The sequence below is a fragment of the Lichenostomus cassidix genome, chromosome 3 (assembly GCF_008360975.1).
Source record: "Lichenostomus cassidix isolate B80296 chromosome 3, HeHo_3.0, whole genome shotgun sequence".
Lineage (NCBI taxonomy): Eukaryota > Metazoa > Chordata > Aves > Passeriformes > Meliphagidae > Lichenostomus > Lichenostomus cassidix.
In genome coordinates, this window is record NC_139483.1 from 7,925,298 (window position 1) to 7,940,409 (window position 15,112).

Sequence of the window (15,112 nt, forward strand, 5' to 3'; positions counted from 1 at the left end):
CTCTCTAATCTCTCCCCCTACTTCTGTTGCATTTATGCAGCATTTTAAGGAGGAGACACAGGACCTTAGAGTTGTTTGTGCTCTGGTAACACTGGAAAGTACTTAACCTGGTGGCTCTTGGCTTCACTAGGCTATCCTTGCAGATCATTTTTAGGACTGAACAAATCTATATACGCCCAGATTCGGGATTATGTTCAAATGTTATTTACCCTTTGTCTTACTCTATTCATGTGATACACTGTTCCAGCAGCAGCAGCAGAGGACACCAAGCCTGCCATTGAACTCTGCATTACAGTTGACTCTTCCTTTTTTCACAAAGATACTAAACCATGATGTGTGGTTAGAAATGCATAACTCTGCCAGTTCCTTTAGGCTCAAAACATTAAACTCCAAGGCTTTCTGAAGTTCTGACAGCAGCCTCTTAAAAGTCAGATGCTGAGAAAATCCGTAATGAAGCAGGTTTTTGTTTGAGGCTGTTCAAGTAAAATCATGTACTGCTGATATAGACATAATTTAAAATACCTTTTAATGACTGTACAGAAATATTAGGTATGTTCAAATCAGACCACTTGTCCAAAGGCAGTCTGACTGCACAAACAGTCCTGTTTTTCTTCTGGGCTTCCAAATCCAGGAGAAAACTGATGGCTTCTGTAGCTCCAGGCCTCGTGTGTGTCCAGGAACCTGGACTTCCAGTCCCAGTCCTCGGTGGTGCAGCTCAGAACCTCTCAGCTGCTCTGCTGGCCACTGCCCTAATGTTGCCATAAACTTTGGATGGAGGACTTCCTGCAGGAGAAGGCATAAATCCAGTCAGCAAATGAGCTAATCTGTCCCAAAAATGGATGTGTTGCATTCCCACCTGTGTTAAAAGTGGAACTAAGCCAAAGGGTGAGAAGGATGGTCAAGGTCAGTCACCCTGTCTTACTTCAAGTGCAGAGCTGAACTGCTTTCAGAGTCGGCTTCCCCCTTTGGCTTTCAAGACCCCTTAGGGGAATACTTCAGCTAACTCAAAAAGCAGAACATCTTCCTGCAACGTAGTGAGGGTTTTGGACTGGGAAAGCAAGCCCTGGATTCCCTACTTCTCAAATTTTTCTCTTTAAAAGCAACAAGCCAGCAAGCTACCTGCTCCAAAGGTATGTGTTGGACAGGCCAGGGAAGAAGGTGAGAGCCACAAAGCAGTTTCTCCAACTGCAAGATCTCTATGTAGTGAAGATTAGGTAACAGGACTTACCTAAAATTAGATTGCAAATTGCTGTTCGTGCCATTTTAATATTCTGAAAAGATCCCAAAATATGAACTTTTCTGTAAAAAGCAAAGTAGCAGTAGTTAATGGAAAGTTACTTATGTGATTACACAGTTAATAGAGTGGGAGGTTAGAGATGAATGTGGAATTTTGTGTTAATGCACTAGTTACTTTTCTACACTTGTAAATAAAAAAAACCCCAACTGAAACCCACAAAACCTACAACATAAGACCTGTGTTCTTCTAAATCCTTTCAAAATAGATTTACCATTTGCAAATTTAACAGTGCAGCAGCTTCTGGAAGAAAACATTGCTGGGTTGGTGAGTTCCACTTTGATTATTCAGAAGAGGGAATTCTTAGCTGTGGAGAGTGACCGAATTCTAGGTGTGCTGGTGACACTTTCATTCTCATAACAGAAGGACAGATAACTTGTGTTCATTAAAAATAGCACTTAGGTATTTTTTGTTACTGCTGCTCTACATCAGATTCATAAAAATCAAGTTATCTTTGTTCCTGGCAGAGGCCATGGATTAGCTGAGGGGTTGTGCTTTTTGCCAAGGAGGAAGCCAGTCTGTACTTACGTGTCAGCAAGAACAATGCGTGTCCTGGTTACGTTTTCTATGGTGAATTTGGTTTTTCCACCTTTCCCCGCTATTCTCCCTATTGCTCTTGACAGATGATCTCCTTTCAGAGGTTTGACTGAAATGAGAAGAACATGCCCAGAGTAACAGCAGTGATGTGTATCCCTGTTAATGCTTCCCTTGGTCAGGTTGCTGGAAACAACTCATGCCAAGTACTATGAAAGCATCTTCACTGGTGAACGCATATTATCTGGATTTCAGCTTTTTTTGACTAGCAGTGCACGCTGCATCCAGTGCTGACAAAGGGTTTCTGGCACCCAAAAGTCTCCTGCAGAACTGCAGACAAAGGCATTGCACTTCAGATGGAGGAAATGGAGTCCAAGTGAACCAAGGTAACACTGGTAGAAATGAAGTAGATCAGGTTTAGATCCTGCTCTATAAGGGACTCCAAGGAGTCCCAGTAATACATAAAATAAGATGTTCCTGGCTTTCCTGATCCTTGAGGGCAAGCACTACAAGTGGAGCAGGGTAAATAAAAAACATACTTGCAGGACACATGCACAACTTCTTGAATGCTGCAGCAGAAAATACTCACCATCTGTAACTTCAAATGACTCTAGAAAAAGATCATCTAATCTGATGAGAGCAAGGGCATCCTAAAAGAGCAGGAGATCTGTTATCAGCAAAGTTATTTTGTTCCAGTACCACACAGTTGAAAGCTGATGTTCTCTTTATACATACAACCTATCAAATAACATTTGAAGTTAAATTCACTTTTTTCACCAGCAATATAACTATTTCCATCTAGAGAGCTCTACACATGCTTGGATGCCCCTGCATTCAGCCCAGCCCCACTAGTGGATCTCTACTCCAATCACAATTTCAAACACTTATTTCTGGAAAAGCACCTAAGGATTTTTCTTTATTTCTTACTATAATTTCTTACTATAATTTGCAGATAGGCCAGGGACAGGTCAGCAAACTGGAGCAATCTCACAACTGGGCCGTTGGGAGACTCACCTCTACTTGAAACCCAAGTATAAAGGCTTTCACAAAATCAGCTGCTTTCGTCAGAGCGCTGAGATCCTTTGTCTCTTTACAAGTCTGCAAGACAAGTTATGTTTGCAAATTAAGACCAGGCAAGCTGGGATCAGGACTTAAAAAATCAGCCTGTGCTTGGAGGGGAAAGAAGAGAGAAGCTGCTGAAAATCCACGCCATCACTGACTGAGGAGAACTCTTTTGGTGGAGAAAACCCAAAACCAACACAAACTAAACCGCAACAGTAAGCAGCATAAAAAAGAGAAGGATGATAATGGCAGGAGAGTATTCCGAAGATGCCTTAGCAGGTGAATGAAACTAATTTCAAAGTTTTATATTCATGATGGATATGGGCAAAATGGAATCACTTTGATTAAGAACAAAACTACCTTGCTGTTCACCAGACATCATTTCATATCAAAAAGTGGTGTTAAAATGCCAGGTTTTTCTCCTGCACAGTTGGTGAGTGAAACTCAGGAGTTCCTGCTCCTCCCTACCTTTCCCCTCCAGTTATTTCTAGGAAGTGTAAATAAGGGATAAAACCGTCACCTTTCCTCCAGTTCCTGCCATCAAACTTACGATAACATTTCATGGTTAGGGAGCAAAATTCCTGTTGTCATCTGTATTTTCACTATTACATGGGAAGATCTCATATGTCAATATTGCTAATACAGTGAGTTGTGTGTCAAAGCTTTGGATATGCCCTTAAAAACTCCTAGTGTGAACATTCTTGACGGGCAGTAAGGCTGAAGAATGAGCCTTATAGATGTTTACAGGTGTATATTGGCATCTGTGTCCTAAGGTATTCTAGTGCAATCCATTAAAGAAAATCACATGCTATTAAACTATGGGCCTTTACCATATGCCACAAACAAAGGCATTAGAAGATTCAGTGCCCCATAAAAGATACTTTTCACTTACTGTCAGGTAAATATTTAGTAGCCTTAAATAGCTGGAAAACATTGAATTACAAAATTGTATCTAAGCCATGGATGAAAATTCTTCCTGAATGCTACAGTACATAATTTTCTCCTACAGAAATGGAACACTCCCCCAGCTTCTGCTGGCTCCTCCTGGAACACATTTATCTTTTTGGATTTTACTTGCAGTAACTTCTTGTTTGAAGCAGTAACTGGCAGATTTGATCCCCAGTGAGGTGATAACACAGCCTCTTTTTCCAAGCATTATTATGGGATTTACTTCTCTAGTGTTTAATCTGTGGACCAAAAGCAGCCATGGGGAGATGCCCTGCTTTTCAGGAGGCAGAACCACAGACTGGTCAGGGGTTGGAATAGACCATAAGATCATGCAGTCCCAGCCCCCCTTCCCTGGGCAGGGACACTTCTCACTAAACCAGGCTGCTCAAGGCCTTATCCAGCCTGGCTTTGAACACTGCCAGCGTTGGGGCATCCCTGGGCAACCTATGCCAGTGTCCCACCACGCTCTCACGGTAAAAAAAATTCTTCCTAACATCCAAACCAAATTTCCCCTCTTTTAATTTGTACGCATTACTCCTTGTGCTGTCACTACAGTTCCTGACAGAGTCCCTCTCTGGCTTCCTTGGGCCCCTGCAGATCCTGGAAGGTGCAGTGAGGTCTGCTCTGCACACAACTTCTCTTCCAGCCAGCGGGGAAGGCAGGAGAAGTTGCTCCCCTTACCTTGATCTCGACATTCCTCGTTTTCAAGTTGAACCGGATCTGAAGCTGCAGATGCTCCACGATGGGCGTGAATATCTTCATCCAGTTCTCCTTGAGCGGCGTGTACCTGTTGGCCGGCACGGGGATCTTCCTCAGCTCGCCTTTCCCGACCTGCCGATGGGGACAGACAGACAGGTGAGGCTCGGGCCGGCCGGGAGCCGCGGCCGGCATTTTCCCGGCGCCCCGCGTACCCCCAGCGCCTCGGCGGCCACGGGCGGGAAGGCGGGCCGCTTGCTGGGCCGCGGCTCCGAGGTGTCCATCGCCGCTCCCGCCGGCTCCCCGCCGCCCGCCCGCCGCTTCCTGCGGCTCCGCCGGGACTGCACGCTGGTGAAGCCATCCGCCGCCTCGCCCTCCATGTCCGCCGCGGAACACACGTGTGCCGCCGGAAGGGGCGGGCCGGGCTGCCGACATCCGCCGGGCTCAGCGGGGCGGCATGTCGGCGGCCCTGGGCTCGGAGCGGCCGCAGGTGGTGCTGCACGTCCAGCAGGCGCTGAGCTACACCGTGTTCGACTGCAAGTGGGTGCCCCGCAGCGCCCGGCTGCTGTGCCTGGGCAGCGCCGCCCGCGGCACCGGCATCGCCCAGCTCTACGAGCTGCACGGAGCGCGCCTGGAGCTGCTGCGGGAGGTGAGCGCGCTGCTCCCGGCAGCGGCTTGGCCACAGCCAGGGCGTGGCAACAGGGCTGGCTTGCCTGCTGAATGTGATGGTCCCGTGATACCGTGCCGGTGCTCGGTAAGGGGTGACCTGTCGCTCTCTACAGCTCCCTGAAAGGAGGCTGCAGCCGGGTGGGGTCTGGCTCTTCTCCCAGGCAACAGGGACAGGACAAGTAGACACAGACTTACGCTGCGCCAGGGGAGGGTTGGGTTGGACATTAGGAGAAGTTTCCTTGCAGAACAGATGATTAGACATTGGAATGGGCTGCCCAGGGAGGTGCTGGAGTCACTGTCCCTGGCGGTGTTTAAAGAACGGCTGGATGTGGCACTCAGTGCCATGGTCTGACTGACACGGTGGTGTTTGGTCATAGGTGGGACTCGATGATCTCAGAGCTCTTTTCCAACCTATTTCAGTCTGTGATTCTATGATTCTGTGGTTCTGTTTGCTGCCATGTTTCGTGGGTTGTTTTCATGTGTTGCTTTATCAGTGTCTGGTTGTGTTTGGGTGGTTGTTTTTGTTTGGGTTTTTGGTTGCTTGGTTGTTTGGGTTTTCATTGTTTTCTGGAGTGTTTTTGGTTGGTTGGCTATTTGCTTTTTTGTTTGTTTTCCCCTCAGGCTGCCCCTTGAGGTGTGTTTGCTGTGAGGGGCAGCAGTGCCTCAGGTGCACCAGGCCACACTAGGCCTCAAGCAGAGTGCTTTTCTTTAAGATCTTTAAATCTTTAAGATTTAAGTAAACGGGACCCTGTGCTTTTCTGTGCACAAGGACTAAACTCAAAGTGTAGCTTGCCTTCAGTAGTATTTTGTTAGTATTTTGCCCCAAATACCCCATGTGTCTCTCACTGACAGCTGCCCCTGTGCACTCCCGAGCACTGCATGGCCTGAGGGCGTTTTTCCCTTTTCCTTCTGCTGACACAGACATTTCCTTCCTTTAAAAGATCGAAAAGCCCAAACCTATAAAATGTGGAACTTTTGGTGCTACATCCCTGCAGCAGAGGTACTTAGCCACGGGAGATTTTGATGGGAACCTTAACATATGGTAAGCACAGATATTCTCTGGAAGCTTTTTTACTCAATGTTGTGTCTGTCTGTCTGAACAGAGGTTTTTGTACGTGGCTTTTGCATGAGATGCTCTCCATGCTGCCCTTGGTTGGGACCCACTGCAAGCTTTGCTGGCTACTGTCTTTGGACCATGCCTTTTGTAAGAATTATGTGAATTCTGCGCAGTGTTTAATTCAGTGCTGTTTCACTCTCATGTCCTCTGTGCAGCTACAAAGACCTGTTAAATTTCTGTGAGGTTGTCCTCTGTAAAGAGGCTTTTGAATGGTTGCATGACTACAAACAAGAGGTTGTTTTCTAGCTAAATTTCTTGCTTAGATTAAATATATACTTTTAATCTTGAAGTTTCAAATGTTTCCTTCAGGTCCCTGAATTATTTGTGTAATTAATTTCTGGGTGAACTGATTATCAAATAAAGTAGTAGCATCAAAAGGGGGTTGTTTATTATCATTATTATTATATTGCCCTGTGTCAAAGAACTACTGGTTCTTGTTGGAATAGAAAGAATGACATGGAACAGTCAGTAGTTGAAAAGCAAATTAGAATTCTGAAGGATTCTCAAAGAATGGGAATCAGTGGGAAGGAAACATGAAACTCATGGCTGGATGCAATATTCACCTGAAGTTAAAGAGCAATAGTCAGAGCTAAGTGATGATCAGTGAATCAAGTTGTTTTATAGACTTACTTGAAGTAAAGCTAATTGCACTGTTTTGATCTGTAGTGTGATTAATTTTTGAGCCCAGCATAAAAACTGGGCCTGAACAGTTGCTGTGGTGAATCCCACAACTGTCTTTACAAACAAGGAGGTCCAGAACCGAGCAAAGCCTTTTGGACCAGTCCAAAGCAGTAGCCAAAAAAGGAATCAAACAAATATTCATGATTCTTAGGGGTGATATCCATATTTGTTCTCACCATTAATCTGAGCTTTTATGATTTGTGCTCAAATTTCCTTTCATTTTTGTACAAATCCTGAGTGTCAAGGAAATGTGCCATGTTTTCTGTTCTTTTTCTTTCTTGCCTAGGAATTTAGAAGCTCCTGAAATACCAGTGTATTCTGTGAAAGGTCATAAGGAAATCATAAACAGTATAGATGGTGTAGGTGGCTTAGGAATTGGGGAAGGTGCACCAGAAATTGTGACTGGCAGTCGAGATGGTGAGTTAGTGAACTCTGCAAGTCCTCCCAGTTCCTCTGAGCCTGCGAGCTCTTGATGGCAGGGCACAGTCTGCCATCTGAACTAGTTACAAGCCATTGCAACTAGTTCTTTGTACACTTGTCTTTTGAATCTTGCTTGGGACCGATTTTCTAATTCTTCTAGAAGCCACAGTAGCAAAAGATACTGTTGCCACTGGGCATGAAGGAATACAAAGCAGAATAAATGCAAAATACCGGCTAGAGAAAATACATCCTTAACAAATGCTTTCACTCTATTTCTGTTCGGTTTTGTGGTTCTTTCTTATATCCACTAAGCACAGTCAGGCTTTCTAGAATTGAATGAGTTGCTCCTGTCTTTTGAATGATCAGGATGAACAGCAAAGGGCTTTCCTGGGAAGGTGAACACAACATGACAGTATTCCTGACACAAAATCTATTGTGTTTCTCTCCCAGGAACTGTGAAGGTGTGGGACCCAAGGCAGAAAGACACTCCTGTGGCTAATATGGAACCTGTGCAGGGGGAGAGCAAAAGAGACTGCTGGACTGTGGCATTTGGTAATTGATCAGATTATGACCATTCTTCCCTCTAATATGATTGTGCTTCGATGATTATCAATGGATTTCAAGATGTTATGGAATATTTTATTTTGTATGGATGCATAAGTAGCAGGCTTTGCTTTTCTACACTGTTAAATTTATGTGTGTTTTATTACTCTAAAAATAAGCCAGTTTTTTGGGTTTGTGATAGTTGGGTTTTGGACTCATTCTCTAACCACTTTTGGTCACCATTTGTAGTTGGACTCCATCATCTTAAAGGTCTTTTACAACCTAAGTTATTAAAGTCTTAAGAGAAGATCCTTGAAGCTTAGGAGCTAATTAAATAAACCAGCAATGCTTGATGTGAGCTCTGCATTTTTCTTTGGAGAAAACAAGCTGCTTGTGTCCTACACAAGATTTTTCTAGACCCTTCAGGTTTGAAAACCATCTGGTTCACCAAATCCTAATATCCCAACAGTAACTTCTCATTGTTGTTGTATAAATACAAGTTGAACTGCACGCCTGGGACTTCTGAAATTTACAGGCTAGAGAGGTTTTGTGTTTTCTGATGAATTCTCTCTCTGTGTCCAGGCAATGCTTACAATCAAGAAGAACGTGTTGTGTGTGCTGGATATGACAATGGGGACATTAAATTGTTTGACTTAAAAAGCATGTCACTGCGATGGGAGACCAACATTAAGAATGGGGTAAGGAAACCATAAAGGCATTTTTCATTCCAGCTCCTATGCAGGATGGAAAAATTAAAAGGACTCTGTCTGTGTGAAAATTTACCCAGAAGACATTTTTGCTGCGATTATACCAAGGATTAATTTTTCTTTTAAGTTTAGCAAATTGTTCCCCTCACATTCTGATCAGGGCAGGATGGGGTATTTTTCAGTGGATTCATGTTTTCAGATGAACTTGTTTATTTCCAATTTGGTGATGATGTCATTGTGGAGAAAACCAATGATAAATACATATTTACAAATCACAAAACACCCATTTTTTAAACAGTGGCTAAATTACAAGACTGAATATATCTTGTTCTATTTCCAGGTTTGCAGTGTGGAGTTTGACAGAAAAGATATAAATATGAATAAGCTGGTGGCCACATCACTTGAGGGAAAATTCCATGTTTTTGATATGAGAACTCAGCATCCAACCAAAGGTTTTGCTTCTGTTTCAGAGAAGGTATGGGGAGACTGAGAATGTTTTTTATAAGAGACAAACTTTCTAAACTCATGCTGTCAAATTACCTATTTATTACAAATAGGTAATGAATGCCTAGGTTACTTTATAAAACGTTTTTTGCAGTTTTTTGTGTGTGTGGTTTGGGTTTTTTTGATTGGTTTTTTTGGTTTATTTGTTTTTTGGGGTTTTTTTTTTTGTGAACAAAATCTGGTGGTAATTCAAGAAAAAGCACTTTTGCGGTGAAGTTCTTTAGGACTGCCTTTTTTTTTTAGAAAAAGCAGAGTTTCAACTTAGTATTTCTCAGTATTTTCCATATTATCATTCAAAGCAGACAAAGCTTTGGAGGTACTTTGTTCTGAATCAAAGACCTTTTTTACTGAATTAGTGTTTGTAATAATCAAAATGTGAAAACAGATTTTTTTTTTTTGTTCATTTAGTACATTTAAGCTTTTCCTTGTGGACATCTGCAGACAGATATGCACTTTCCTATGAAGTTTATCCCTAAATGACTTCTTTACAATGCTGATTTTTTTTTTTTAATTAGGCACAAAAATCGACCATTTGGCAGGTTCGGCACCTGCCACAGAACAGAGATATATTTATGACGAGTGGAGGATCTGGGAGTCTTCATCTCTGGAAATAGTAAGTGATCACTTCTCCAGCCAGCAGTAAGAAACCAACCATTTTATGTTTTAAGAAAGAACCTCTCTGAAAATGCTCAGTGGGGTCCTGCTTCCAACCTCAGAATTATTCCTTACAAATGCAATAGAAAGGATGATTTCAGTGTCAGTACTGGAATCTTAAATTAATTCCTAAGAGAATGTGGCAGCACAGGTGAATTTTGCCCTTGTTGTCTTAATGTAATGAAAATCTGATTATATCCTTGGTTAAGAAGGAGATGAATGGAAAAAAATGGGTTTCTTAAAATTCTCATATGGTAGCAGTTACACTTGGGAGGAATACTGAAAGCCTTGACTTTTAATGATTCTTATGTTTACATCTTCTTACATTACTTGGAAAAATAATTCAATTGTCCTAAATGCAAGTAGGTGCATTAAGTTTCAGAAGGATAGTTATGATGGAATTTTTCTGCCTGTGCCCAAAGCCAACCAGTTAAAAAATGAAGAGCTTTTAAAAAGGAGAGAGGTGTCAAGATTCAAAATTTCCTACCTCCTTTTATCTGTTATGAAATGTCTACTAAAGTATGCAGTGTAGATATAGCTGGATATGATTCTTCATTACTCTTAAGACATTTATCTGCCTTATCTATAAGAGGAGGAAATCAAGAGGATGATGATGTGTTTGTGTCAATAAATTCTAAGCACTTGTTTCTGTTTTCCTTCTCTCCCTGGCAGTGAGTACCCAGCCCAGCGCTCGAAGAAGGATTCTGAGGGATCTGAGATGGGGGTGGCAGGGTCTGTCAGTCTCTTGCAGAATGTGACTCTGTCAACACAGCCCATCTCTAGCCTGGACTGGAGCCCTGACAAAAAGGGACTTTGTGTTTGTGGGGCCTTTGACCAAACTGTGAGGGTGCTGATAGTTACAAAGCTTAACAAAATTTGACAAGAAAACTAGAATTTCTGATGAGAAAGCACTCTGTAAATATGGGAGGGGGAGCCCTTCTGTTTCTAATTTAATTTCTTTCTTAATAAAACTGGATTAAAGAAGTAGAAGCCAGATCTTTCTATTGAAAGTTAAGATACATGCAGTTAGAGTTGTTTGGCTGATTATGCTGTGATGACTTAAAGTTGCCTGGGCACAAAAGACCTTCTAGAGATGTGAATTTACACTTAAAATAAGATGTGCCTTTGTGTTAGCACAGCTCTGTAATTTCAGAGTTCACTTGTGTTCAGTTTATTCATAGTGTAAATCCCTTCACACTTGTTAAATGGTTTGGTTTTTTCACATATAGTATTGTCCATGTGCAGTGGGAACTACTGCAGAAACTCCTTGTGTTACTGGATGTATTAATTAGAATGTTTGTTAAAGTGAATTAGGATTTTTTAATATGATAGATAAATGATAACAAAGGCTGAAATATTCCGGTTTAATGGAGTAAGGTTTTTGCTGAAGATCATATTGAAGTTAAACTATTAAGCAAAATGCACTGGTTTATTATTTTAGTTGGGTTGCTGAACAAGTTTATATGTTTAGTTATTTTTATATCTGTTTTCAACTTGATATTGTACAAATAAAATTATATGTAGTGTTTGTTATGATTAAAGTTTGTGATTATTAAGGTTCCTAGAAATACCTCTGCCCGAATTAAGACGCAAACGAGACCATATGTCAGTCAATAGTGTGGGTTTTATTTGATAGTAAATATGAGAGAGAGAGAGGAAAAGAGAGAAAGGGAGAAGTAGGAAAAGAGGTGGGGGGGACAGAAAGGGGGTGACAGAGACAGAATAAAGAAAATATCACCATCCATGGATCCCAACAATGTTGTGTTGATGCTCTCCAGCTGGTCTTGGTGGTGATGATCCCCTCAAAAGCACAGAATGCCATGGGTTAATATACACTGAGGCCAGGGGCAATGTCGAGGCATGTCCCCCCAGGGGAGGGGCAGTCTCTAGCAGCAGAGTCTGCTTGCATCACCTGCAGTTCTGTGGTGCCAGGCCTAGCATTTGGGGGGTCTTTGATGGATTGTGACTCCCCCTGAGCTGCCTCTCATGTGAAAGTCCCGTGGATGTGGCTTGTGGGGTTGGGGGCTCCACAGCTGGACAGTTTGTGTAACCAGAGGATTGGTGTTTATTGCATCTGACCAGAGGTTACACCATGCACCCCAAACCTCCTCCTCCCCAAACTGAGCTAGGGATGATTCTCAGCACAGCTGGTGGCTTTGGCCTTTGTGGATGCATTCCTTTCCCTCAGCCTGAGAAGACTGAACAATAGGTTGCCCTTCATCTAATCTCAGCAGTTTGACTCTCAGTGCAAAGTCCCAGTCAGGTATCTTCAGGGAGGCTTTGATTGTAGCTTCTTTTTACAGTTTTTGTCATAATGAGCAAAACTTACATCAACGTTTGAGGCATGAACTATTTCAGTCTCTGACAGTGTTTTCTTAATATGAACAAAGTATATTATTCAAATATCCAGAAATTTAGAGAAGTAATGTATAGATTTACAAGACCACTGTGCAGTACTTGGATTAAACTTCACTCGTTTTACAGCAAAAGTTGCTCAAGCCTACCTTCATTGAGAAAACATAAGGTATCAAAAGTACTATCTTTTTTTCTTTTTATGGATTCTGTATTTCTTCAAAACTCAGTGTGACAGAGAAGCTTTGTAACTGTAGTTTCACTTGAACTTCTCTTTGTAACTCCCTGTTCTCTCTCTGCAGTGTGTTTCTCTTCTGATTTTACCAGTGTATGCTGCTGCCAGTTCTTCTTAGGAGGCACAGCTGGTAACTGTCCTCTATTTATGGAGGTATGGTGAGAATTTTCAAATGTAATTATTTCATTTGTCACTTCGTCTGATACTAGCTTTCAGCTTATTTGCGTGTGCGAGTTTCAGATAAAAGTAATGTTTTCTGAACCCAGATTGTGAGGGAAAATGTTTGCTCTGTCCATGTTAACAACAGAAAAGCCCTTTGTGGCCATTTGCTGAGAAGCTGTTTTTCAGACTTCAGATTGAGGAAATGATATCTGACAAATTCTGTCTGCCTCTCCAGTTTGCTGGGGACTGATGAGTTCTCTATTGCAGCAAGCCATGTGCTAGAGGGTGAGGCAGGTCTGAAAGGTCTGAATGTGCTGATGGTTTGAAACTGGACCTTGATACACTTCTGTGCTACTGCTCCAATCTCACTGCTTCAGTAGGGAATTATAGCTGCCCAAAATCTAGAAATGTTTCCCCTCCAAATAACAGCTTGTGTCAGAAAGGTGATACTGAGTTTAGCTAAATCACAACTTAGAAGAGAAATGGCATGCAAATTTGCCTGTATACTGTCAGTCAGTGCTGTTTTGGAGACAAGCTTTATATTTAGTATAAATCATATTTAGTGTATGATTTTTTTGACCCAAGTAATCCCATCTGCTTTTGTGCATGGCATAATGTAGAGAGAGTATTCTGAAATTGTTTTAAATGTTGTCCCTCTTTGGGTGCATTCCAGTGGGAGGGAATAGGGGGAACCATTACTCTGCAGTCCTGGCTGCAGCTTGCTTTGGGGCTGTGGAGTTCAAGGAATTCAAGAGCTTTGAGTCTAAAATGCACTGTTCAAAGATGGCTTCCATTAGCTTTGTGCTGTAAATAGAATATTCTCACTGAAAGGTGTGAAAGGCAGTGGAACTTGGTGGAAATACAGTTTCTGTCTTTAACAGTAACTCTGAGTCAAGCACAGAGTAAGGGAAGAAGAAGCTCTCAGTGTAGGTACATGTGGGGGAAAACAAAAATCTCCTGAGCACAGGACTGGGCTCTTGGTGTTATTTTTATGTACTTGTCCTGAACCAAAAATGTCCCTTATTTATTGAAACAACTCCAGGGAGATCTCCTAGTGTGCCTACATGATGGGGATGCAACTTAGAGCAAGAACTATAAAACAACAAATCTTAAATCTCCACAGGTCTCGAAAATATGAAATATGTGTTACCTCTGTGCACCTAATTTTGGGATTAATTTTATTTCTTGTTTTGAAAATGAAGGAATGTATGCCCCTCATGAATAGCTGGTTTCATGAAAACACATGACAGTTTGCATATCAAGAGCTTGCAAAAAACTGAGAGCTGGAGGAAAGCAGAGATGGAAGGTGGTGTCCTTGTTCATTAAAGGTAAGTGGCTGTACCTGTGTACCAAGAAAGTGAAAGAGTTATTTGCTGGAGAGAAGAGCTGTTGTTTCTGCTGGTACTGTGCAGTATCTCCTCAGCAGATTGGATTTCTGCTTCTCCCAGGCTAAACCAGAAACTTAAGCAGACCAAAAGCTGCCTGTGGCAGCCCAGCCTGTTCTATTTATAGTCCTTCCCCCCTCTAGCTGGAGACTGGCACCTTGCCTCTGCAGCCTGCAGAGCTGAAGTGTGTTCTAAATAAAATCCTAGTGCATCTGAGATGTAATGCACAGGCCAAGTGCTCTCTGACGCAGCAGCCAGGAGTGCTCTGGAAAACCCCTGCCTCACCCAGGGCTGGGAAATGGAATGTGCTACCCAATTTGGAGTGACTGCATTAAACAAGTGGATCTGCCTGGCAGCTATTGCTTGTTTCCTGTGCAAACCATCCCTGTGTGCTCATGCAAGAAAAAAATCTGTTTACCAGCATGACTGCAGCCAGAATACAGGGACATGTTATATGTTTTTTGGATTTGTGCTTTTTCTTTTTTTTTTTTTTTTAATAGGTGTTGCCCAGATTTTTAACTATATTTCTGTTTCACACCAGTAGAGTTATTTCGAATTTCACCATTTGTACAGGTCTTTGGAGCTTACAGCCCTCCAAGGTTTCTGTGCATGTATATTGTATTTGCATACAACAGACAGTTTTCATCACAAAAAAAAAAAGTAATTTACAGCTTAGGCATAGTTTAGACTGAATTTTAAGCAATGTAAGGCAAGTTGTAACTCTGTATGGGAAACTATAATACTATGTTCTTGCCTTTTCACAACCACTGATTTTGTAGGGACATGATGGAACTGGTACACAGAAGGAAGATGGGGAATTGCACAGAAAAAGAAAGACATCTGTTCTGCAGTGATACCTTCAGAGACAGCAGACACAGCTTGTCAGTACAGTTCAGCTCATCTTCCCTCAATTCTTCTCATCAAATAGATTTGATATCAAACAGGGATTGTTTGGTTATACTGGTTTGTAAGATAGAAGCTTGTGGCCTGCATATTCATGTCTGTAATGAAGTTGTCTAAAGTTGGTATTGACAAAGTGCCAGGAAAATACATTGATTTAGTGCTTTCCCCCCCATTATTAATGCTTCATTTTCTTCCTTGTGATGCTGTTACTGTCGAATTTTCAGTAGCATTCACTCTGAGCAGAAC

General features: G+C 42.2%; 2 protein-coding genes across 2 annotated transcripts; one reads left to right on the forward strand and one right to left on the reverse strand.

The window, feature by feature from the left end:
- Window positions 1–503: 503 nt before the first annotated feature.
- PNO1 (partner of NOB1 homolog) lies at window positions 504–4,914 on the reverse strand. The gene is made up of 7 exons (XM_085054282.1): window positions 4,750–4,914; window positions 4,520–4,669; window positions 2,843–2,926; window positions 2,418–2,478; window positions 1,823–1,940; window positions 1,229–1,299; window positions 504–783 (listed from the first exon to the last, which is right to left on the reverse strand). The coding sequence occupies exons 1-7, from the start codon at window positions 4,912–4,914 to the stop codon at window positions 716–718; spliced, it is 717 nt and encodes a 238-aa protein (XP_084910408.1). The 3' UTR covers window positions 504–715.
- Window positions 4,915–4,991: 77 nt separating this feature from the next.
- DNAAF10 (dynein axonemal assembly factor 10) lies at window positions 4,992–11,370 on the forward strand. Its single transcript, XM_085054281.1, has 8 exons — window positions 4,992–5,183; window positions 6,145–6,245; window positions 7,288–7,418; window positions 7,872–7,973; window positions 8,547–8,662; window positions 9,012–9,146; window positions 9,691–9,788; window positions 10,502–11,370. The coding sequence occupies exons 1-8, from the start codon at window positions 4,992–4,994 to the stop codon at window positions 10,707–10,709; spliced, it is 1,083 nt and encodes a 360-aa protein (XP_084910407.1). The 3' UTR covers window positions 10,710–11,370.
- Window positions 11,371–15,112: the final 3,742 nt, after the last annotated feature.

Coding starts and splice junctions, on each gene's coding strand:
- PNO1 (XM_085054282.1), bottom strand. CDS start 4,914: ATGGAGGGCGAGGCGGCGGATGGCTTCACCAGCGTGCAGTCCCGGCGG. Junction 2,927..4,519: donor CGAGGAATGTCGAGATCAAG/GTAAGGGGAGCA, acceptor CTTGTCTTGCAG/ACTTGTAAAGAGACAAAGGA. Junction 1,941..2,417: donor GTCATTTGAAGTTACAGATG/GTGAGTATTTTC, acceptor TTCTCATTTCAG/TCAAACCTCTGAAAGGAGAT.
- DNAAF10 (XM_085054281.1), top strand. CDS start 4,992: ATGTCGGCGGCCCTGGGCTCGGAGCGGCCGCAGGTGGTGCTGCACGTC. Junction 6,246..7,287: donor GATGGGAACCTTAACATATG/GTAAGCACAGAT, acceptor TTTCTTGCCTAG/GAATTTAGAAGCTCCTGAAA. Junction 7,419..7,871: donor TGTGACTGGCAGTCGAGATG/GTGAGTTAGTGA, acceptor TTTCTCTCCCAG/GAACTGTGAAGGTGTGGGAC.